Genomic DNA, 24,266 nt, shown 5'->3' on the forward strand with positions numbered 1-24,266 from the left:
TTACAGTAAGAAAGTGCTTGTAGAAAACAGGTTACACTAGTTACAAACCAGGCATACATTGGACCTGTGTTGCAAAAGTATACCCTGAAAATAGCGCAACATTGGAGACTGGGGAACACGCTTGTAATCAGCAAGCATAAAAGGGGAGATTGAAAGCCGGACCTCAGACTGGAAAACCTGGAATATGCAAATCAGGCTTCAAACTGGAAAGGAATCTGGCTGCCTCTCCTAATTCGCTAGCCAGCAGGGTCAAGATCTGGTCCATAGCAGCCAAGGTCTGCTAGGAGGGACGGTTGCTAGAACACTGAGCTGAAATGTCCGAGGGCTTTTAAAAGCATGATGCCCACTGGCGACCTCCCGTCTGCATGGTCCAAGGAAAGGGCAAGGCTGCAAAAGCAAAGTCTTCATGGACTCCATCAGGGCAGCATGCCGAGAAGCACCAGGAGTCGTTTGCACTGCAGGATCACGAAAGAATGCAACCCAGATCAAGCACAGCTCTTGTGCATTTACATGTTTCAAGATTTCACAAAAGGAACACGCTGCACCATTCTGGCTCTGCGAGGTCTGGATTCTGCTATGGAGTGGTGTCCGATCACTTGAACAGTTCAGGAGCATAGCCAGCTAATGTCTGGGACAACTAGGAGTGTCTTCAGCATGGGAGTGGCTGGAGCTAGGCACCTGCCTGCTCCAAACCTTTGAGGTCCTGAGAAGTCAAACTACCACATGAGGCAATCTTATGCCTCAAGGCGATGCTGCCAAGGCAGGGCCGGGTCTCCGAGGACTGGACCCACCAAGACTACAAGTATGACACAAGGACAAGAACTCCCCGTGACTGGGTGACTTGAGCGCTGTCCTGAACGGGGCCATGGAATGCTATTTTCTGGAACAGGACCTGGACTCTGGAATCCGGATCCTTGCTCCTTCTAGAGCAGGGTATTCCTTGTGTTCTTGTGACCCACCCTGAGTGAAGATGACCTCCTTTTAGATTGGGCTATTAGATGGTGCTTGTGCCACCTAGAAGCCAAAACTATTGCATTCATTCAGTGGTGGGAGTCGGACAAATAAAAGGAGTGCTACTATGTTCCCTCTGCCCGCCCACTTTCTTCTCTCTCACCGCCCGATCCCCTCCACCACGCTCCCCACCAACCCCCAGTCTCAACCCCCATAATTCAAGCATGCCTTCCTTTTTCTCTTCCGAAAGAAAGTGCATTTAAATAAGCACCATTATTTGGTCATCGTCCCCCCCACAGCATGCAGCTTTAAGCAGCCACCATTCCCAGTTCCTAATGGACACTCCTGGGACTATAGACACCGCCTCCACCCATTATCTGTACAGACAAGGTCTCCAGCAATCCATGATTAATTGCAGAAGGCCCAGATCACTGCCGAGCAGGGCTTTGTGACCCGTCCACAATGGGCGTTAATGTCCCAGGCGGTACGACGTTCATTCATCCCCTGGGTTTCTTTTCGCGACACTTTTTGCCTAAAAATGTTAGCAGAAAAAACATTGAAAAATGTGAGGAGGGAGAGCATATAAGGGTAGGGTGGGATGGTGTTTTGGGTTAAATAATACGGGAGGGGGGATTGAGAGGGACAGAATGAACATAGAACCGTCCCAGGCCGTCTACACAAATTAACAAGAACAACCCAGCACCTGCAAGATGGTGCAGCATGGTATGACACTGGTGTGATACCAGCACAGCCCATGTTCAAATCCCCAGTAGGGGAGAAGTTAAATAAATTAAGGTGTCCTTTACTGCCACCCTGGAACGGTGCAAAGTAACAAAGTAAGGGAACGAGAACTGACTTCCCCAAAAAGTAAGGCAACGTTGTGCACTTTAGTTCCTGCCCACTTTGACCTCTGATTGCGTTAGAGTACAGATAGGGAGAAATGGCATGAGGAGGGTCACACAGCTTGTAGGTTTTTGGTTCTGTGCCCAACCATTGACAGCCCATGGCCATGCTAATAACTATAGCCCTTCCCACCCAGTCCCAGCCCCTCCCTAAACCTCCTCATGGGAAGTCTTTGAGCTCTTTAGTCAACCCTTGCCATCAAACTTGGCACTCAAGTGCCTGCTAGTGCTTTTTCAAAGCAGTCTTCTGAGAGTTAATGACTTCATTGGAGCTGTAACCCTGCTACTTGTATTATACAAATGTCTTAACCAGGTCTGCCTTCAGCCTGTCGATTTACAAGCACTGTCGCCGTCACTGAAGTCCTGTTAAAAACCAAAGCCAACAGTTTTGTCCTGTGTATTAGGCATTTGCCAGGCGCTGCTATTAGTTACCCAGGTACTCGCAACATTTTGCACCTGCTTGCATCAGTGCGCTTTGAGGCCCTTGGGCATGTTGCACGTTACAAAAGTTGAAATAAAATAAATCAATGGCCAGTTAATAGCACTACATCAGTACCTGGCAAGTGCTTTTCTCGTGTCTACACACAAGCCCAAACTGTTGGCATTGCAAATGCGTGTTTAATGTTGGGTGTGTGCTTGATAAAATGCTTTAAGGAACGTCTTTATCTTGAAGAACCTGGGTGTTTGGAGCATTTCCTTGCTGCCTTCCCCAAGCTCTTCCCTGCCCTCTGCAGGCACCAGTAGGGTGCACAGCTCCTGTGCTTTCGTTGGCATGAGTGGGTGCAGGGCTGGTTATCATTCCGAGTTATGCCCGAAGCGTCTTACGTAGTCTAGGTCCTCTGCTGTGTTAACATTGACAAGAGCAATTGAGAAAACAATTTCCATTTATTTTACTGTTTAACTATTCGTTTATGGCTTACTTGCTGCCAAAATGTTTGCTACCACGCCTCTTGGAAAAAAGTACATCAGGAAAAAAAAGCATAAGTGAACCGATGTAATGTACCTGGTAATTTTGGCAGCGATTGTTGCCAAGTTTAAATGTTTAACAGAAGCTTTGATCCTCTGCCTAGGTGTGCACCGGTCTTCGCAATCGCCCGATTTATCCGGCTTCTACTCTCTCCCGCCCAGCAGCGTTGGACAGATGACACCTTCCATGGGGTGGTAAGTGTTCAGGGATATTCCGCTGTGGTCTGTCTACTGTTTCTTCTGATTGAGCTCGTTAAGTAGATTACAGATGTTGACACTTTTTAATGCCAAATGATGGGGCAGAGGTACTGCCAGTCTAGTATACCGTTACTGCCACTCGGTCCACAGGAATACGAGTGGTGGCAGGGCCCTGTAAATCCTCATTTTTGGAGTCCGTATGACTCGATGCAATTTTTGGCAGATTTACAGAAAGCTCAAGCGTTAAATCCAGATTTTCAAGGTGAAGTGGAGAGTTCGCCTCCACTTTACTTCGAAACTCCAAATTCATTGGTGCAGTAAAAGTGTCTGTACTTCTGTTACTGTGTGTATGTCATTATGGTTAGTCGGATAAGAACGTCCATCAAACAAAACATATCGTGAACAAACATATCACAGGCAGATGAAACATAGGATATAAATCGCTCACTGAAACATGTTAAAATATTCTAAAAACGGATAACATTAAAACCACGCATTTTCAGATTCTAAAATGCAGTATCCTAACCTCCTTAAAAAAAATATGGCAGCCTTTAAGTAAGACAACCGGGCCCATGCCGTCAATTGAGTCTCCGCAGTCAGTAAAAAGTTCATAGCCGGCCTATACTGACGCAGGAGGTCCATGCTTTTTAAAATCAGGACAATTGTCAGTTTTCTGATCTTCCCATAACCTGGACAAAACAGTATAAAGTGATTCAAATTTTCATACGGGCCACGACACAGAGGACAACTAGGGTCGTCTGAATGACCCTTCCATTTCGCTGTATTACCCCTCAGCCGTAAACATTCAAATCTTGCCCTGGTAATGAGGCAGCTATGATGCTTGTGCCTGGCCCAGATGAGATACGGCTGTAGAGATGGAGACCCCCTTATAAGCTTGTGAGCACTGTCCGACTGTCACCCTGGCTGCAAGAGCACGTTTGACCACAATCGACCGGGTCACTGCCTCCTTGTATTATGTTACTTCCTGCGGCAAAAACATTTCTGATGGAGGGGAACATCGGGAACGTTGGACTGACACAAGCTCTCCTTTACCGACCTCAGCCAAGGTATTTTGGCCCACGAGTCCCTATTCAGCGTGGATCTTATAATGAAGTTGCATAGAGTAGCATTTTTGTTGCCCCATATTCTCGGCCACAAAATGATCGGGGTAACTGCCCAGTCATCGTCCCAATAGGTCAGCCCAAATGCCCTGTGAACCGAGGCACAAGAAGAACCAGGGAGCCCCAATACGTTTTTAAGGTACCGGTTTCCCCTGTCCTGCAGGTTGCCCGACTTGCAGTAGCCTCACAGGGCCGCTCCATATTGCGTAGCTGCTCTGCCTGTAACTGCAACTTTTTTGGCAATGAAGGAGTTACCAGCATTTTTTTGATGTAGGTCTGATTGACTGAAAAAAATGGACCTTTTCCAATTTTCTTTTTTTTTTTTTGGTATTTTGTTTTTGTTTGAAAATTCAGGGGGAGACACCCCTTCCCACTTCCCTCCACCTTACCCTATTCCCTTAGCCAACTTCACATATATATTTAATTTAATTAGACCGCAATTCCCCCAAAAAACGCTCAAAAAAATGTGATCGAATTAAAAAGGTAAATTTGTCCTGTGATCAAGTATGCGAATACCTTTTCTTCCGCCCTGCCAGAATGGGGCTCAATGACTTCTTTCCCCACAATTCACAGAATTCATGTAAAAATTGATTCAGAAATGTGGGTGCCTCCACCTCACCAGAAAATGGCTTTCAATTAATTGGTTCTCTTAACTTTTCTCGTCAGTTTGCTAGGCCCCTTTGAGTTCTCAAACAAAACGGTGGCAGTCAATGCCCATTGGCCCACTCAGCGCAGCATTCCATTTATATTGTCCAACAACTTCAAACCTGCAACTTAAATAGAAGGAAACTTAAATTCGCCACGTACTAAGTTTTACAGTGGGGACAATTGTGTCATCTTAATGCATACTTTTCTGTTTAACAATGTGTTCATTGCAGAGTAAAGTCAACTGTACTAAGTCATTGTAGTAACATCCGATGAACCTCACACCTGTTTGACGTCACTAGTGCTGCACGGCGCAATTCTAGGCCTACCTCACTCTGTATTTTATGCTAATCAATGTTTGATGCACCAGGATCGGTTTGCCAATTTTGTAAGCCGAAGAACGTGTGCAGTGGCATTTGAAAAATGAAAGAAGGGGGGGGGGCTTAGAAAAGAGGGTGAGGGATACAGGAGATAGGTGAGGGTGTTGGTAGCATTCCAAGAGCAACAGAGCAAGTGCTCAAAGGGATTATGAAGTGCTGCCACCCAGTGCACATGGGAGTCTCTAACGCCGAAGGGGCGGGGCGTGAGGGCCGGCACCCTGCAAGCTGTTACTTGGAGAAGAAAGGAGTCAACCAGAGCAGGCATTGGACTCCTCGTGGCAGAAGTATGCACCGTTGCTACCGCCTGTGCTGTACCTATTTGGGGAAGCCATGGACACTTACAATGTATGCTCTGAAACACTAGAGTAATTTAGCTGAAAATGTTGGTTGGGACATGACCTCTAAAGCCAAGGGGCCCCTGCCAAATGAGGAGGACAAAATGGTGAGCCATGACAGTGTGAGGGGCGCAAACATCCTCCCCCCCAGACCCCATTAAAATATTACGCCCATGTTTTGAATTCCTCGCACTGAAGCAAAATCAAATCTTAAACAATACACCAGGGCTGTAGCACAGACACTTTGCAGAACTGCAATTTTGCACAGTAGTAGGATTCGGGCAGTAACTATCTAGTACAAAACCATTTTTCCTTCAATACGTGTACTTGCACCAGGTCAAAGGTTGCCCTATCGCTAATACAAAGTGTTAACAATAGGACAGGCTTTGCAATGCTTTGAAAGAATACGTTTATTGCACTAGGACAATGTTTGCCCTAATGCCAATACCATGCAAAGTTGCACTTGAAACAGTGGAGAGTTTCTGTAATATGATCCTTACCGGTTTCAATAGGTTCCTTCTGGTTGACTGCGGTATTGGTTTTTGGCAAAGATGTTGTGTGGGTTTAGAGCAGTTTTAAGGATTGTTGGGTGCAAATACATTTGGTTGACTTTGTTAATCGCAACTATCAGGTGCATGTCCAACATTCCTGCGTTAGAATATCTTTCAAAAAGTAAACTTGATGGGATAATCCTCAGATATTTTGGTGAATAGGCATCCCACTCCATCACCCCACAATAAATGGAAAAGAGAGAAGGGGCACACTTCTAATCAGCTTGCCTGCCTCTAGCTGATCAATAACCATTATTGCTCCAAAAAAATATCAAACTGCCCAGCACTGGTTCTTCAAGGTGGTCGCTGACAGAACCAGCCTTCTCCAGATCAATAGTTTTCTGTGCTGAGGTGATCGGTGCTTTGGTGAGAGGGAGGGGCGCTGAGTGTGTGAGTGCTGCCGGGCCTGGGCACCCACCGGGAAAAGCAATCTGGGTCAAATGGCCCTATACGTAAAGTGGAACTACCGAAGTGCCGAATGATGCAAGTGTTGGTGTCAAGAACTCTGGCATTGGACTACAGCTTTTGTCTCCCCTTGAACAATTTGAGGATCAATCTGAGGTTAGGTGTTGGGGAATGATCAGCACCCTTGATTTCCTCACTTAGACAGACCCTCCACCTATAGCGATTTTGCGATCCCGCAAAATGCAGCGAAAAATGGCCTTTTCAAAAACAAAAGCGCAAATACAGCAGTTTTTGCAAAAACACCCACAAAAATGGCCATATTTGCAGCAAAAAAAGGAGCCGTTTATCTTTTCTTTTTTTTTTTTTACTCAAGAAAATGAAATGCGCAACCTCATCTCCTCACTTGCGCAAAAAAAGAGCAGTCCAATCCAAAAAGGACATCTGAATGGGCGCTTCTTATGCGCCCATTCAGATGTCCTTTTTCACTCTTTTGGACAAATCAGGGGGCATTTCTGCGCATTTAAAAGCGCATCCCAAATTGACAAAAAAGGTGCGCTTTTAAATGTGCAGAAATTGTAGGCAACCCTGAGTGCCCACTTTGAGTAGGTGCACGAGGTGTGCCACTGCATTACATGGTCTTTATTGACCCTACAGACTCATGCAATACTTTAAAAAAATAAATAAAAAGAATAATTTAAGTGCGACAGCTGTAGTCTCACTTTTTTTTTCTTTTTTGGGTTGCATTTTACAGTGACAGGACTCTTTAAGGCTAGTCACTGTGAAATGCATGGGGAGCCTGTAGACCATTGTCAGGAGAGCGCTTCCAACACAAATTAAGGCAGTGGCCAGCGCATCATTTGCGCTACAGCTCAGCCCTGTGGAAATGCGCAGGTCAACTTTGAGAAAAGATGGCCTGCTCATTTCCAAAAATGGGTGATCTAAAAGCAGCACATCCTCTGGTCTGTTTTTAGACGCCCTATTTTCTGAGGATCTGGGCCAAAATCTACAGTTTTCAAATATAAAGAAATGGTCACAATATGTGAGAGGAGAAAGAGAGAGGGTGTGTGATGGGTGGGCTGTGGAGTGGTAGGAAAGAAAGCGGAGGGAGATCAGAGGGAGAGCAGTGGGTCAGAGGAGGAAGCGGTGGGCAAGTGAGCGAGGAATTGGTGAGACGTGCGAGTTGTGTTGGCTGAGAGGTGTGTCAGTGTTTCAGGGATTGGAGAACATAGAAGGGTAATATTTTCAGCATTACCACTGATGATGATTAATACTGTTAATAATTTTAAATAAGCATGCACATTAAACCAAAAAACGTAGCCAAAACAAACCCTGTTCTGCCAAGCCAGAGACGTCTAGGACACTATTAAATTGATACAAAAGATACATATAATGACACCCTGGCTCGCTTTGTAGCCTTGCACACAGCCTCTTTCCTGCAATGTATCAATCTTGCACCCTCCAGTCAAAAATTGTCCCGCAAAAATGCAGCCATAAATAAAAGGTTTGTGCTGCAAGATTTGCCATTTCATGCTGCAATATTTGCCATTTCATGCCGCAAAATCCTGAAGGGTCTGCTTAGACCTTGCCCACAGCTCATCTGCCTGATCTGGCATATGTGGAACTAATTAATCCAGTGATAGTGTGGCAAATGTGGAACTAATTAATCCAGTGATGGTGTAGTCTGTCTAGTGGGCAAGTCTTAATCTGGTCTTGGTTTCTGTCGGCTTAGCTGGAGCGGTCATGTACCTTACGATACAGTATTGCCGGAAGAGGACCGGCAGAGTGCATGCTCACGGGTCTGGTCACTGCAACCTCTCTCTGCACCAAGGTTTTTACAGTCTGAGCTAGTACACCAATGTAGACAACACGTGTAAAGGGTGATGGCAAGTGACCACTGCATGGTAACTGTATTTATCATCCTCCCCAACTGCTGGATGTGGAATTTGGGCATTAACATCCAGCCGTTAGGGTTTTTGATAAGTGATTGAAGGTACTTATTAAACAGATTTGTTTGAAATGCTCCCATTTTACAGTATGTTGCAAACCCCAGCACATAGTGTCCTGCCCATTCACAGAGATGGTAGTTAAGGCCTCAAGTGTACATTCTGCAACTTGTGCTTGCTGATTGAACCTTTCCGCCCGATGCTATGGTAGATGGGGTTTGCAGGGACACTGCAGATTGCATGACAAGATGGTTTAAACAATTAGTTGCACAAAATAGATGCCCTATGTGACGATTCACAGGATCTTGTCACCGCTCCCCATAGGGGAGCCCTTCCCTGTGAGGCTAGGGAGGTGAGCCTGCTATGCAACAATCCCCCTAGGGGTGGCGGAAAGCAGAGCCTCTCAAGGAGAAACTCCCCTCATGGGAACAAGGACTCCTGTTCTGTCATAACGCCCTTGGCTTTGAGACCAGGAAATCCTTGAGGTCCTCCAAGAACCAACCTGAAAGCACTACTGTTTGTTACTGCAATATTCCATCCTTTACTCGCTTAAGACGTAATACTACCAAGACGAACATACAGAGTGTTAATAAGTCATCGCCCAAATGTACTGAGAAGGGGATGATTGAAGGAGTGATGCAAACTACTCCTTTTCCAAATCTAGACAGTACTGAGAAGAGGTGGCCCCAAGGAGGCATGAAGAATGCTCCATTGATAAAATTAAAGGACTATGGCACTCCGCTGGGGAGGACCCAGCTACAGGACATAAAACCCAAGAAGGAAATTGATGAAGAGGGAGAATGACGTGAAGCCTATCAACCCCAGGAGATTCAAACCTGGTAACGAGGAAGTGAGCAGGAGAAGCTGGTCCTCGGCCGTGATGACACCCTGGAACAGTTGGCAGAGCATTCAGTTGTCCGACCGAGACCCGACCTACGCAGCAGCTGGAGAGAGGCCAACCATGGTACGACCTTAGGGAGGTGGACTGTGCGGTCCTTTAACTACACCGACACTGAAAGGCCAAGAAGCCCATGTAGCCAGCAGCGGGAAGCGGAGAGAGATGCAAACAGCGTTCGACAAGAGTGAGCGAGACCAACGTCTCAGAAGAACCAGTGATGTGCCTGCACCTGAAATAAAGTAACGGGAGCTACGCAAGACTTGTTAAGGGTTTGGGCAAGAGGAGTGTTTTCGGGAGTGATCTCCCTCTTTACAGTAATTGTAAGAAAGATGCCAAGAGTGCCACAGGAGTAATCTCCCTCATCCTGATAACTACAATAGGTATCTAGGACAAGGATTGCTACGGGAATAGTTTCTCCAACCAGAGGGTTTGTGGAAACCGTGTCAAAAGCCATAGACATAACAGGAGGGATCTCCCTTGTTGCAATAGATGAGAAGGAGGAAAGTCCAGGAATTAATATAACCCTAAGAAAGAATAATTGTTGGACAATACAACAAGCCCAAAGAAGTCCCTGGGAGGAATTACAAGGGCGTATCCGAACTGTTTCAAAAGGCTACCAGAAATCAGCTCTTAAGGCTGAGCCGGTTTCACCAGGAGAAGGGAGTCCTTCTCCTGGCTTCAATTCTGTTTGCTGAATACATTAGATTAGTGGTAGGGTCAGAGTAGGATAGTTTTAGAGACGACTGATTCTTTAGCTTGACATCCACCCTGACGACGAACACCTGAGTTAGAATTCAGTTGGGTAGGGCAACACTTCTAATTATCAGGAAAGATGGATCCTTTTTTCTATTTATATAAATCCTTGAGTTTGAAATGCCATCCCTTTGCCCGATTCCTTCTTTTGACTTGCCACACCTGCCAATAACTCACAAACATGTCCTCCATTGTGAAAATCGAGGATGTATGAGGATGTATGGGGATGATGGGCCGCAAACCATGCCAAGTATATTGGGGCTCCCGTATATTTTTGTGTGGTGAATACAGGTATTGTCTGAAATCCTGTGCTTGCTCCCTGGAGAGGCTGAAGGGGACTTGTGCTGGATTCCTGGTTTGGTAGCTCAACGTTGCTGCAATCCACAAACCTAAAGGCAGTGATGCATAGTCATGTCCTCTGCTGCTGGAACAGCTTCAGCTGTCAATGTATGCAATACATGTGGACTTCGAGTAGTCGGCCGCTGCGCCAGAGCAAAGACGATAACCTTTAGTAGGATGCAAAGTTGGGAAATGCTCATTGCAAGTGGTTTGTTGCTGCACGATAGTGTGCTCCATATTTCTCAAAGCAGGATTTTATGCATACCCCAATGCATATATGGGTACTGTTATAGTCCTACACAAATAGAGATACAATAGTTACCTTGCACTGTTGCATCCTGTGCACAAATATGTTTAGTTTACTCGAAATCAACAACATTCCAAAGTAAGGTATGTGGGTTTAACAATACAAGGAAAAAAATCCTCTTGCCACATACAATGTGAGTAGAATTGGCCACATGTGTCACAGAACCACCTGGTAGCTATAGCTAGAGGTTCACCTCCATTTCGGAGTCACCGAGCAAGGTATTGTGGATATGCAAATCAAATGAAATGCTTGTATTTTTGCTCCATAGTAGAGCCGTGTCAATGTCTTATAGGGCATTGCTATTTTATACATGTCTATCAGCCCAAGACGCACCGCTCTGAAGGATGCATCAGAAATGTTGGCCTAGTAGTAAAATGTTTGCTACATAAGGTCCCGAGCACAGTGCATTACATACGCAAGACTTTCTAGCCTTGTTCTCTAAGACGGTGCATTTACGCTTTTTCTTATTTCTGTGGGATCTTGTAAATCGTGTTGCAAGGAGCGCTACTTACCCCAGCACAAGCACTTTGTGCACCTGAAGGAAGGAAGGGCTGTGCCGGGAGAAGCATTCTGTCCAATACCATGGGGGTAGAGCATGTCAGTCAGAATTGTCTTTATTTCAGTAAAAAGTCCATGAAGTGCAAAGCACAATAATGCATATAAATATTTAATCAAATTAAAGCACATAATAAAATTCCAAGTGTAAATTCTAAAAACCCCATTATTTCAGATGTTTTCTTCTCCAATAGCCCGCTGTATTCATATAGCTTGATACTGCGAGCATAACTTCTGCATGTAGTCCTTTTACGGAGCACAAGTGCGTCTGTTACGGAAATTACACCGTATTTGATGATATTGGTAGCTGCCATTTTTGCCTAGCCTAGCTGTAACCCCGCCAGAGGAAAAAGGAAATGAACCTCTGCTTCAGTAACCAACGGATAGAAGGGGCATGAGCCAGCTGATTTTCGTCGCCCAGTTAACCGTAAAATCAGCTACTGGGAAGATATTCAAATAAAGTGACCTTTTTTAATTGGGCCAAATTGAGGGCAGCCGGGAGCCCTTTAGCTTCTATTTATAGTCTAGAAGAGCCTGGTCAGCTTAACACCAACTGCTACCAGGAACTACTGTTGGCTCACGAGGCCAACTGATGCCGAACAAACACACCTATGAGAATGAATCTGTTCTTTTGGGACAATCTATAAACAGGACAATAGATAATGGACATTATAAGTTTGCATCATATGCGCAAGTTAGATTTGCGCAAACACCTCGTTCCCCACTGCTAGCTCCAGGTCACTGGTTAGTGTGGGATACCCAGGAGCTGCTTTTAGCTCCTGCTTATGCAATGTTAATTTCGAACCCTGGATTCAATAACCCTGAAAGCCAGATAGCTGCAATGCCTTGTCCAATTGCTTCTCTACACAGAACGTTTTTAATCAGTCCTTTACCTAGTTGTCCGATTCCAGCAAGGTTTCCTAATTGGGTGAACATTCACACCAGTGGCTGCTTCGTTGATTTTCACGTGTTTGAAGCAGCCCCACATTTGGATCCCATTTGAGCGATTTGCATCACTCTTGAGTCGTTGCTGGGGGGTGGGGGGCCTAAGGGGGCTATTACCCCTGGTCTTTTGGTTGTAGCCCCAGATAGACGCTCAGGTGCTACAACCAAAATGCTAGCTAGCCTTGAGTCCCACCAGTCCCGACATTAGCTTAGCCCCTGATCTTTTCCAGACCTAGCAACACCACTGCCCCTTTGTATAGAACCAACTCCTTTTTTGCATGAATACGCAGCCAATATATTACCACTCTGAAGGCAATTTAAAGCTAAAAGCAGGTTATTACCGGTCTCCAAATACAGTGGGACTAGCAGTGTGCCCTGGGGGAAGCGGAATCATGGTTTCATAAACCTGCTTTCAACCCTCGGGGGGCTGATCAGATTGTTGGTGGCCCCATATCTGGCTGCCATGTATGGCCGCATCCACCGTCTCTGCCTTATAGGCGTTTATCACAGACGGAGGTAAGTTGCTCCATCATGTTCAGCTCAATGATCTGAGCGCCCATGTGCGCCTTTCTAGGACAGATACACTTTTTGGCAGCGGCTGTGTCCAGGATACATGGCCTTGCTGACGACACCCTCACGAGGATAGCTCAACGGCAACATGCTCGCCTTGGAAGCAAGACAACGCGGAGCAACACAGGTTTGATCCCCGGGTCTGTGCTTAGAAACCTCTGGGTATTTAGCACGTTATAAATGACCAATTACCGGAACAGTCCTAACTGTCGACCTCCGTCGGCAAGGAATCCTCAATGTGTTTTTAGTTTCATTTGGAAATGGTGACAGCCGCTACCTTGCTGTGGTTAATTCTAATTTTCCTTTCAGTGCAAAGCTGAGGCTGCTTCCAATAGTTTTTTGTTTTTTTTTTATCCTGCGGGGGTCTTCGATATAATGGCGGCGTCATCGGCATAAGAGAATGCCTGTGCTCCTCCCCGCTACCTGCGCGGCATCTGCATTCAAATAAGTCTCCTTTGGACCGTCTTAGACTGCACGCTAGAAAGCTGTTTGCATTGCGCATTTCCCATTTCGTGATGGCTATACCCCTAGTGTTGCAGGATAGTTTTGGAGCAAGTACTGACGAAGCTGGGATCAAAAGCAAGGTCACCACCAGGCCACGTTTAGGCTGCTTCATGACTTCTGCTACACACTGTGTGGAGAAATGCATTAATCCCTAGGGATGTTATGACGTGGACATTGGTTTAATGGCTCTTTTGATTGAGAACGCCTCGGGAGACTTCATCGGCATCTTGCAGAAGTCGGGAGACCGTGCATGTGCGCCCTATGCCTTCTGAACTGGGACAGGGGCTGCAGCCCACAGAGGTTTATTTGGGTAGCCCCTTGCTTTCGTTTTATGGCCTGAAAGGGGGTGGCCCAATCCTCCTGAAACTCCTTTGGGTGTCACCAACCTGTTCATCCTGGGGAAGCCTTTCCCTGGCTTGCCAGCAGGGCAGCGCCATTAATCCTGTGGCAGAAGGCGTGTTTGGCTTCAGCAGACTTCACAAAGGGTCCTCTTGATATTCTCGCACCCATCCCCTCTAGCTGAATGAGTGCGACTGGATACTGGTGCCCCTGGGGATGTTGTGGCAAATGCAAAAATGTCTAATTTAATGCATAATGAGATTAGGTGAGATTATATAGGATGATTTTGTTCCCAGAAGTCTCTACACTTAATTTGTGGGTGTTGACTTGCTCCTTACCAGAAACCACCCCAACTGATTTCCCATAAATGCTGATGTTTGCTTATGGAACATGGCAAAGCACAGAGGCGTTGCAAGGGGGGCTTAGGGTGCTATAGCCCCGGGTCTTTTTGTTGTAGCTCCAGATAGAAGCTCAGGTGCTACAACCAAAAGGCTAGCTAGCCCCGAGTCCCAACAATCCTGACATTCGTGTAGCCCTGGATCTTTTCCAGACCTAGCAACAACCCTGGCGGAGCACAAGCATGGGCTAGGGACTGCTCCAGATTGGCAACACATTTTAGGAGATGGGCACCGTGTCTCTCCTCCCATCGCCAGGGGGAACGCTGGAGATTTCCTGGTAGGCCTCTGCACCCTGGACGTTTATTTCATTTCCACATGCTCTAATAGGAAAAGGGTTGGGTCTGCTGATTTCCAGAACCTCTTTTGCTTTACAGTCCACCTCTGCCCATTCCCCTGACTCTTCAGGGGCCATACAGAGGGCCACCTAGGGAGGTGTTGTCAGAATGGCGGGAGTCCGGAGTACCCCTCGTCGCATTCTGCAGGAGGCCCACAACCTTTTTGTAAATTTGTATTTATTTTACAGAGGGACGTCCTTTAGGGGTCGCCAGGGGTCGCATTTGCGACCCCTGAGGTCTCCCTTGCTACCCCTAAATTTTTTTTTTTTTTTTTTAAAAACTAATTTAAAGAAACGGGGAAAAATGATTTCTATTTTTTCCTTTTTTTATACGTTGAACCTCCTAGTCTGTGGCCAATGCCATGTGGCTATTTGAGCTATTTGTCTTTCTGGAATTCCCTACAATAATTGCGAGGTTCATTAAAGGTTTATTTCAGGCACAGTTCAGGCAGTGAGTCACTGCTCTAGTCTGTTCTTAAATACCTCAAATTTACAATGCAGACAAAATCCTCCCAAAAGCATTTAGAGTAGAATAAGCAACCATTTCGGACTATATATTTTGCTTTTCGCAAGTTGCAGTTATAGCATGGTTTTTTTTTCTGCCGATACATAAGGTGATCCATTCTTGTATGAAATGTATATCACGTTAAAGTAATATTGTAACCATATTTTTCATAGTGTACTTAGAAACAATGCTGTGTGATGCCACTTCCTCTTTTGTCGAGGGATGAGCGGTCGTGTTCCATTGCTTCCCGTGATGTCACTTTGGGGTGGGATAAAATGACATCACTTCCTGTGATGTCATCGGAGGCCAAGGGTCATGTGAGGTCACTTCCGCTACCCCTGGCATTTTGGTGAAATGACATCCCTGATTTTACACCACGAAATGCATGTTTATACATGTTCAAATTGCAAAAGGGAAGCTGAGGGGCTCCATGTTTGGACTGCGTTCTTGCAGTTGAATGATGCCACCTTTTGGTGAGAGTGTGGGCTTCAAATCCGCCTTCAATGCACCAACCGGACATGAGTGCTTTTACTAATTCGCAAAATACCATATGTACAGGCCAGGCGCTGTGTATGTGGCTTTAGGGACTGTTATGTTGAAGGCACTGGGGCACATGTGGGGGTGACATGCATTAGCAACAATAAATGGTGAGAGTGAGAGAGGACGTTGCTGGCTCAGGTGCGACTCCGGAAAAAAGACGGCGTGTCCTGTATTCACTTGTCCTGCGCTCCCCTCCCAGCGAACCTGCTTTGACATTCTAATAGGGGCCACGCATTTAAACCGGAGCTTCTAGATTTCCTTTGGTAGCGTGCGGATTTTTGGTGTCTGTCTGCGTGTGTTCGTGCGCGCGCGTACTTGTACGAACCGCTCATTAGGAGTTATTTTTGGAAGTACTGGGCGAGCAAAGCCCGCCCAAGGTGATAAACCCTCAACATTCAGCCCTTTAAACCGGTTCCTTTTTACACAGAAAAGGCTTCCTGCCCAAGTTAATTTCATGCTTGGTTTCCCCGCATACACGGGCCTGCAGTAGGACGCTTCCTGTAGGCTTCCGGACTTGGACATAGTTTATTTGAAAGGAAATCGTGATCATCCTTTAATATACGCAAACGCTACAGCAATCCGTTAACAAGATGTCTTGTTCTTCGTTTTTTCCCAAACACACATGGTTCTTATTTTACTGGTGTAGAAAGGGGTTCTTTAGTAAGACTTCTGCTCATGTTGAAAATAGTGTTTTGACGCCCACTTTCCTCCACGGAAACATTCAGTTCGGGGTCTGTGGCAACATTTGCAAAGGTTTTTCTGCAAATTGTGAAAGCCTCGGCAAGTGCACACACACACACACCACACTTCCCTCCTCAGTAGCATACCCCCAGCAGCATACTTGCCAGCCTCACAAGGCCATCGTGGTTTCCCTCTTCTGCTAGAAAGTGGACATTGTTGCACTTCTAGAAACCCCCTGCACATGTTGTTGGCGCCTCAGTGCTCTTTGTGGTAACCAGGAATTGTATGCTTTGTGCCTGCTTGCGTCCTGCTCCTGGGATCCCAATTTTGTGTCACTGGAAATGTTTTCAGGAATCCCAACCCTTGTGATTTGGTGTCTCTGAAGCTGATCCTGACACATACTGCTTGTAGTGCCTGCAGTTTAACAACCCACTTCTTTTAAGTTAAATTACCATAGGTATTTACTACTTGGTGTAGGGTGCCTTTCAGATCCATGCTCGGCAGGATTTTCCGAAGTTTCTCACATGAGAATAAGGTGGGCCGACTTTCACACAGTCTTCTGGCGGCTCGTATCAACAGACCCCAATAGGGGTGATCCTATGTCTTTATAACCTAACAGTGTTTTGTTGCTCGACTCGTGTAAACTGTCTAAAACCAGACTGGATACTATGGCTGCCATATGGCATAACGGCAGGTTTCTCTAATGACGCGCATGGAGCAGAACACTAGAGTCTACCCTAAGAACTCTTGTGGTTTTACACTATATCCCAATCTGCTATTTAAGTCTACATTTTCAGCCCAGTAGCGATTACGGTGTACACCCTCCTTACTATACCTAAGCCTGGAACACAACCTAAATTCCTTGGACCTAATGAGTCCCTGGCATACAATCTAAAAATAGCCTACCACAAGATGTCTGGCTATTGCCGACAGTAGAATGCGCCACTTCGGCAGATGCTTCTTCTGCGCAAGCTATAAACCCTGGTCCGATAATGGCTTCCAGGTGCATCGAATACTGGGTCCATTGGTACCACCCCTATTTGTGTGGCATTGAGGGATTGCACTCTCCATATATACACCCATGTGGGCCTCTAGACAGACCACAGAAGTGGAGAAGCGCATTTAAACTTTGCTCTCTTAGTTGGGAGACTCCCCTGGACTGTACTCTGGTCTGTTTGAGTTCAGCTTTTTGAGGGACCAAGCATCCGAGAATGCTGCTAGTCGAAATGTGATTGGGTCCTCCAGTCCAGACTATGCCTACCGGCAAATGATGGTCCACAGAACCCATATTAATCTTCCTACAAGAGGCACACCTTCCCAAAACCCGCCCTGCGTGTGACTCCAATAGTGCTCACTCTCCACACTCCTTCAGGGTATGGTCTGGGGTACATCTTTGGATACTCTTCCTGCCGACATCGGTTTCCTCTAGTGCACCACTTGGTAAATCAACAGGGATATTGCCTTCTCCACATTCTTTTCCGTTATACCAACCTGCTTTTTCAACCACAGACCTCTCTGGATAGAGCTGGGATCCACGCATGGCTCCGGTAGAGTCGCCAATCTCTATACAAGCATGTCATTTTAGTGGTTAGAACAAATTAATATGAAACATTTGTCAGCTTCACCCCGAAGCAACACGTGAACAAAAGCATAAAGAAAGACCCTTGTTCCATCTGATGTGCGACGACTTTCAACACTAGAATTTTGGAGTGCTTTTTGGTTTTATTTGTATTGCACAGAAGTCCGTCCTCCTTGGTCTGGCGAGGAGTCATCCATGGGGCCGTTCACCAAACAGACCGGCTTCTAAGCCCTCTAAAACAAGTTTCGTTTGTCACTTGTATCCTAGAGTTATTCAGTCAGGGGGTTGCTCCCTCAAAAGGCATTCATGGTCCAGTGTTTTAGTCTAAGGCTATGTCTGCAGCCTCGCAATTCATTGAAGGAAGGTGTGTGGAGCAGGCCCTTAGATTTGCTTCTCATGGTTTCTGTACGTATGCACTCTACATGAGACTGGAATATATGTAGTGCCTTTATCCAGTCCCTGCCTCCTGGGTGGTCTAAGCTTTTTTTCTTTTTTCTTTTTTAATTATCCCGTTCGTCTAGAGGAAGTGGCGCTGGCCGTTGGAGTAAGTCCTCCTGTGGGGACTCTGTGTTCCATCGCAAGACCCACTTTCTCAATCCATCCGTCCATCCTATCTTCCATCTATGAAGGAGCTTGACTTTTGGTATTCAACGAGAGCAAAGGGCACGAGTCTTCGGAAGATGACCAGCATTTTGGGGACTGTGACCTGGATGTGCATTGGGGCCACATGTATGCACCTAGGGCTCCTAAATATGATGATTAAAAATGAAGACCTATGTTTTTCAAACCCAATTCATCGTCTCCTGTACATTTAGTGATGGCCTTAATTGGCGAAGAGGGACTAAGTGTTGGGAGTAACAGACTGAATGGATAGTTGCAAAATTATTAGACTGTTTGGTGGTGTCACCAATTGTTGCTGCCTTAACCTCATATTGGAAAACCTTTAGTCTCTTTTGGGGGTTCACCTGGAGGAACTATTGTGTTTCTGAGAGTCGAGTGGAAAGTGCCTGGAAGTTGCTGTCAGGAAACGTCCCAGATGGCCTTTTGATGGTTAAGCTGACTTTTGACTTCTGCTTTTATAGACTTTTCGTTCACTCTTTAAACGCATCCAGCAATAGCTGAACACGATCTGATTGTTTGACCCTTCGCTTTGAAAATCATCTATTCTCCTTGTTTTTTTTTTTTAATGGGGTCAGTTGCTTACGGTGACAGACCGAGGTAGAAGGTTTAGATCTCAAATAAGAGTCAGCAGTGTTGCAACGACGGAGTGACCTGTGCTGCCACCAGCACACCAGTGAGTTGGGAAAGGGATGGGAGTTTAGCAACTCAACACCAAGTGACTGGTCACCTTGAGAACATAGTTTGTGCTTTCACATGTCTTCACCCCCTAGAGTCTTAACTATGATCAGTCATGCTAACCTCAAGCCATCAGGTGTAGTCTGAAACTGCTGGTGTGCAACCTGGAGGAAGAATAGGTGGATTACGGTTTGGCTATCTGTGAGCACCCTATCTGGACGCTCGAATGCCGGTAGAAGCCTAGTTTTAAGCCGCCCTTTTGGTGTGTACTCAGCTGATGTCCATCTGCTACTGCTTCCCTTTTGTCTCCTTTGCACCATGAAACCTCTTAGGAATTTGCTTTACTGATTCATTAAAGCCTAAGGTAAGGCGGCCGGCCAATCATTGTTCTGGTCTAGCTTTTTGGTCTTCCCTTTGGCTAACGGAACAATCAAGAGTACCTCTTAATTCGGTGGCCATGTTGGCAATACTTTTAATCATTCATCTGCAATTCCAATGGGACAGATCTGAGACTGCAGCGGTCTTGCATTTTTGGGGTTTAAGGCTACAACTGGTGGTCCTGTATGTTGGTATTTGAAGACTGAGGAGTTGCACATGAAGGTGGGTGCGCAAATGGATCCTTGCCAAAGTTTGGTCCTTCAACATTCAGAGCGCCATTACTCTTGGTGGGACTATGTGATGACGATGACTGTCGAGGGGATTAAGCCTACCGGGGCAGAGAACACCAACAGTTCCGTCGGAACTGTGTACTTTGGTGCAAGGCAGCAGGGTCCCCTTCATGCGGCATCCAATGCAGTAATTTTAAACCAGGAAAGGGAGCTTCAACTTTTCAGGGAGGTTGCAGGGGTGGTAAGAATCTGCTGTTAGAATCGTTCATTCTATTTTGCTACACTGTCTGAATGGCCACCCTTTAACAGTTTTAAAGTCCACTCACTTTAAGTATGTTTGCCTGTGTTAAGACCTACAGTGTTTTGCTCCTCTGCAACCAGAGAAGTGCTGCACGTATGCCTCACCAGAAACTGGGTCGATGGCCCCCTGTGGGTGCCTTTCTTTAAACTATTCAAATTCAAATTGAGAGCAGCATTGCAGTCTACCAGTCCTCCTCTCGTGAAGTGTTGAAAAGGCAAGGACTTTTTGATTCGTTCTCCTTGTGTCTCTGGGACCCTCCACTTGCAGAAGAGGGACCTTCAAATCAAGAGGTGTTGAAAGTTTCACAGGGCCCATTTGCTCGGGTTGACACCTTTTATTTAGCCTGCTTGGACACCTGCATCGTAGCCTTCCAGCTGCAGTTCCTTGCCGGTCTTGCCTAGTCTTAACACGCGCTCTGTCCACCTTGCTTTGACGCCTTTCTGAGCACCGTTGCCTAGGTTAGGCTGTCTGTGGCACAACCAAGTGCTGAGACAGTTTTACTTGTTTTGAAACCAACCGTATTTTACTTCTGATGAGCCAAGGACGCTCATGAATACCGGGCAGACCAAAACCGCAGTTGTGACTGGGAGATGCCGGTGACCGTAGCCATTGGATGGATATGCGGCAAGAGATCTGATTGGTGGAAAGCACATAAAGACCCATAAGGCTGTGCAGGCATGGCATTAGCCTAGGTCTGAGGCACAGGTCTGCCACTGCAACATGCCCCACAAAATGTCATGAAGGTGTGTTTTGCTGCCTGAGATCGGGAGAAAGTATCACGTGGTTGCTAGATACCTAATGTTTTTTTTAACAGTTGTCCTGTGATCAAAATGCGCAAAACTGATGTGTCGGGCTACCAAGATCGCCATAGGATGGGGTGAGCATGCATAGTACGAAAGGGGTTCAGGTAAACTGATGGCAGGTTGTAATGTGCGAACCTGGAAAGCATTGCTTGTGGTTGCCACTATCCTGGCTAGTTTTTAATCAAACTTTCTGTTGAGTCAGGGGTTCGATTTCTGCATTTGAAATGCAAAGTATGCACAAAACATAAATGGCCTGTGCATAGCAGTTATTAAATGCCTGAATTGTTGACTTTCGTCGAACTGGTATATCAAAGCAACAAATCAGGCTCTCCGGAAGACCCTTGCCCCCCAGACATATACAAATCAATCCTCAAACAAGGAACTCCAATGGAATACCATAGAAACATCCTCCGCCTTTCAATCTCAACAGGTAAAGTACCACAGGCTTTTAAATCGGCATGCATCAGGCCGCTACTCAGACACAACAGGAAACTTATAGGACTTATCCAACTATAAACCCATCTCCAATATCCCATACATAGACAAACTGCTAGAAACGTACGTTTACAAAACCCGAGAATTCGTAGAAGTACACTGCCTACTAGACCAAGCACAAGTTGGATTCAGACCAATGAGAGGAACAGAATCCGCTTTACTCTCAATTTTGGATGACCTAAAACCAAACGCTTAATCGGACTACAGCAACGCCCTGATACTTCTTTACCCATCAGCAGCATTCAACACTGTCAACCATGACATCCTCCTAACGAGATTAGAAGTATTGGGAATAACAGACACTGCCCTACCATGGATCAAATCCTACCTAACAAACAGAACGGAGGCCGTATGGATGAAACCTTTTTAAATCCAACCCATGAGACTCCACATGCAGAGTACCACAAGGCTCATCCTTCTCCCCGCTCTTATTCAACATCTACCTATATCGATCGATCAATCAAAATCATCAAAGGACATGGCCTCACCTGCTATAACTACGCCGACGACACACAAACATTTTCAAAATACAATACACCTGAGAAGAAAACACAACACTAGAGCTTTGCCTGCAGGATATATTCAACTGGATGAACTTGAACCACCTCAAAATCAACCCAGGTAAAACTGATAATGATAGTTACAAAAAACGGAGGAGACATTATCCACATCCACTGGTCAAAAGAACTCTGCTCGACCCCTACGCCATCGTCGACTGTAAAAAAAAAAACGAGGGGTCCTGATGGATAACAACCTCACCCTAGAGCCACAAGTAAACGCTCTACTCAAGAAATGTTTTTCTCCTACGAGCAGCAAAAAGGATCTTACCGTTCCTGTCATTCGCCAACAAAACTCTTAAAATACAAAAAAGGTAGCAGGCGCCCCTCTTTCGAAAGAACACAGCATGATAACCTGTTCAGTGGTTATTAACCACTTTGAGAGTTCGCAGCCATCTGCTTTTTGCTCACTGTACCTTTCACAGATGGGGAAATATGCATTTGCATATCAGTCTTTGTCCCACCCACATGGGCAGTCCAGCACCGAAATGCTATGGCAATTCCTTTCTGAACAAGAGTACCAACAGCAACCCGATACACGTGTTTCAGCCTTGTTGGGCCTCATCAGTGAGGTGAAGCTGTGCCTCTCTTGAGAACAAAACACTTAACATCATCACTCTGGTCATGTCCAGAGTAGATTATGCCAACAGCCTATACCTGGGCATGCCTGAAAGACTTCTGAAAAATAAAAAGAAAAAAAATACAACTCATACAAAATGCGGCGGCCAGATTTCTTCTCAAATTACTGCAGCGAGAACACATCACACCTGCACTAAAAATACTGCACTGGCTACCAATAAAATGGCAAATAAAATTAAAATCCATGTGCATCACGCACAGAGCTATATACAACCAAGGCGCTGAATTCCTGAGAGACAAACTACGCCTACACAAGCCAACAAGAATGGTCAGATCAAGCAACGGCATACACCTGGAACCGAAACGCTATAACAAAGAAAACTTGCAGGATCCTCGTTTTCTCATCAGGCACCGAAAACATGGAATGACCTACCAAAGAATATACGGAACACAAGAAACCACCTAGCATTCAGGAAACTGCTCAAATCCTAGGTCTTCACTGCATAACTAGAAGACCACCCACAAGAACACCCGCACCGCTCATCGACGATGAATAAAGAGACGGACCACGGCCCACACCAAACAAGCAAACTCGATCACAATGCACCCCACGACAGTCCATACGACATCTCGAGAGCTAGTCACAAGAGGAGGACACTACAGACCAAACACATAGTCAAACCAAGACAAAACCACTCAGTCGACTCACCCACAGCATTCACGGCACATCCCACACAGTTCAAGAAGTTCAAACCAGTGTACTGTGAAATTTGCTCACTTCCTGTGTTTGTTGATTAAATCATTGGGTCTGTGGGGAAAAAAATCCATGCTGGATGAAAAAAACCTTTCTACGTTGTGGTACAATATATTTCTTTCATTGATTTCAATAGAAGGAATTGAATAGGTGTATGGTTTTTCATTTGGAAGTGGTGGTAGTATTGTTGCAATTAGATAGCAGTTGGTGTATTCTATTTGTTTATTTCTTTTTCCATTTTAGTGGTATTCATCTATCTGTTGGCTTGTTGCCGATTTTGTGACAGCCTGTTATTGTATTCTAACTGGTCATAGTTTTGAAGTTCAAGTTTTGCTTATGTTCATGCACAGATTAGTTATTACATTTTGGTTTTAAGAATATTAAGCAAGCGTTTACAAGATTTGCTGGTAATCTCTGCTTTATAGTAATGGTAGTATCATTACATTCAAACCATCCACAATTCTTTTTTGTATATGCAGTGTAGTGACCTGCATTGGTTGTGGCTCCTGCGTGGTAGATTATGCCTATTGTGAAGGTTTTCTTACCATGTGATACTTGACCATGTGTGAATCCAGTCAGCTTGCAGTTGTCTTTGGTACCATCTGCATTGTAACGTAAAAGCATTACTATTACGTATTTTCTATGTGTCTGTATTTGTAAGGTGGAACGATTATCGGAATTGCAGGTAGTACATAATCTGCCATGGTTTGCATTTTGTACAAGTTGCTGAAATGGAATGGATTCACATTGGGTATCGATACATACACGAAGTGTTCATTAGGAACTTCTTGTTCTACATGCTGCAAAGAGTGCATGTATGTTTCCACATGTATGAAATCTGCAAGATTTCATTTATAGATATGGTTGTTTTCTAGTACTTTTAGTAAGTACATTAGAAATTCTTGTGGTTCTTCTTGTGAGTTTATAGTGAATTTGACCATTCCAGCACAGTAGTACAATTCCTGCCTTATTCCAGAAACAATGTAAGTGTTGTCAGGATTGTTGGTTGCATTTCTATGAAGGACTAACATTTGCAAACACAATTGGTCTGTACCGTGTAAGTAAATGTTGTCAATTTACACCAGTTGTATTTAAAAATTTGAATTGACCTGACAGTTCTGTGTCCAAGTCATTTGTTCGGAGTGTGCGTTGTTACTTTGAGCAGTAGATTCTTCTTTGGTTGTGGTCCTTGATGAAGTATTAGCTTCTTTTACTTTCTTGGGAGGAAT

At 45.4% G+C, this 24,266-nt stretch overlaps 1 protein-coding gene across 9 annotated transcripts in view; it reads left to right on the forward strand.

Moving 5' to 3' along the window:
* TCF7 (transcription factor 7) overlaps window positions 1-24,266 on the forward strand; it is a 527,944-nt gene that overhangs the window by 316,805 nt on the left and 186,873 nt on the right. For all 9 annotated transcript variants that reach the window (XM_069652547.1, XM_069652543.1, XM_069652544.1 and 6 more), the window contains one exon: window positions 2,924-3,014. In XM_069652547.1, the coding sequence (XP_069508648.1) occupies window positions 2,924-3,014 (91 nt within the window). The remainder of the gene's footprint in view (window positions 1-2,923; window positions 3,015-24,266) is intronic.

Source organism: Ambystoma mexicanum, chromosome 3p (assembly GCF_040938575.1).
Source record: "Ambystoma mexicanum isolate Mex_15411 chromosome 3p, UKY_AmexF1_1, whole genome shotgun sequence".
Classification (NCBI taxonomy): Eukaryota; Metazoa; Chordata; class Amphibia; order Caudata; family Ambystomatidae; genus Ambystoma; species Ambystoma mexicanum.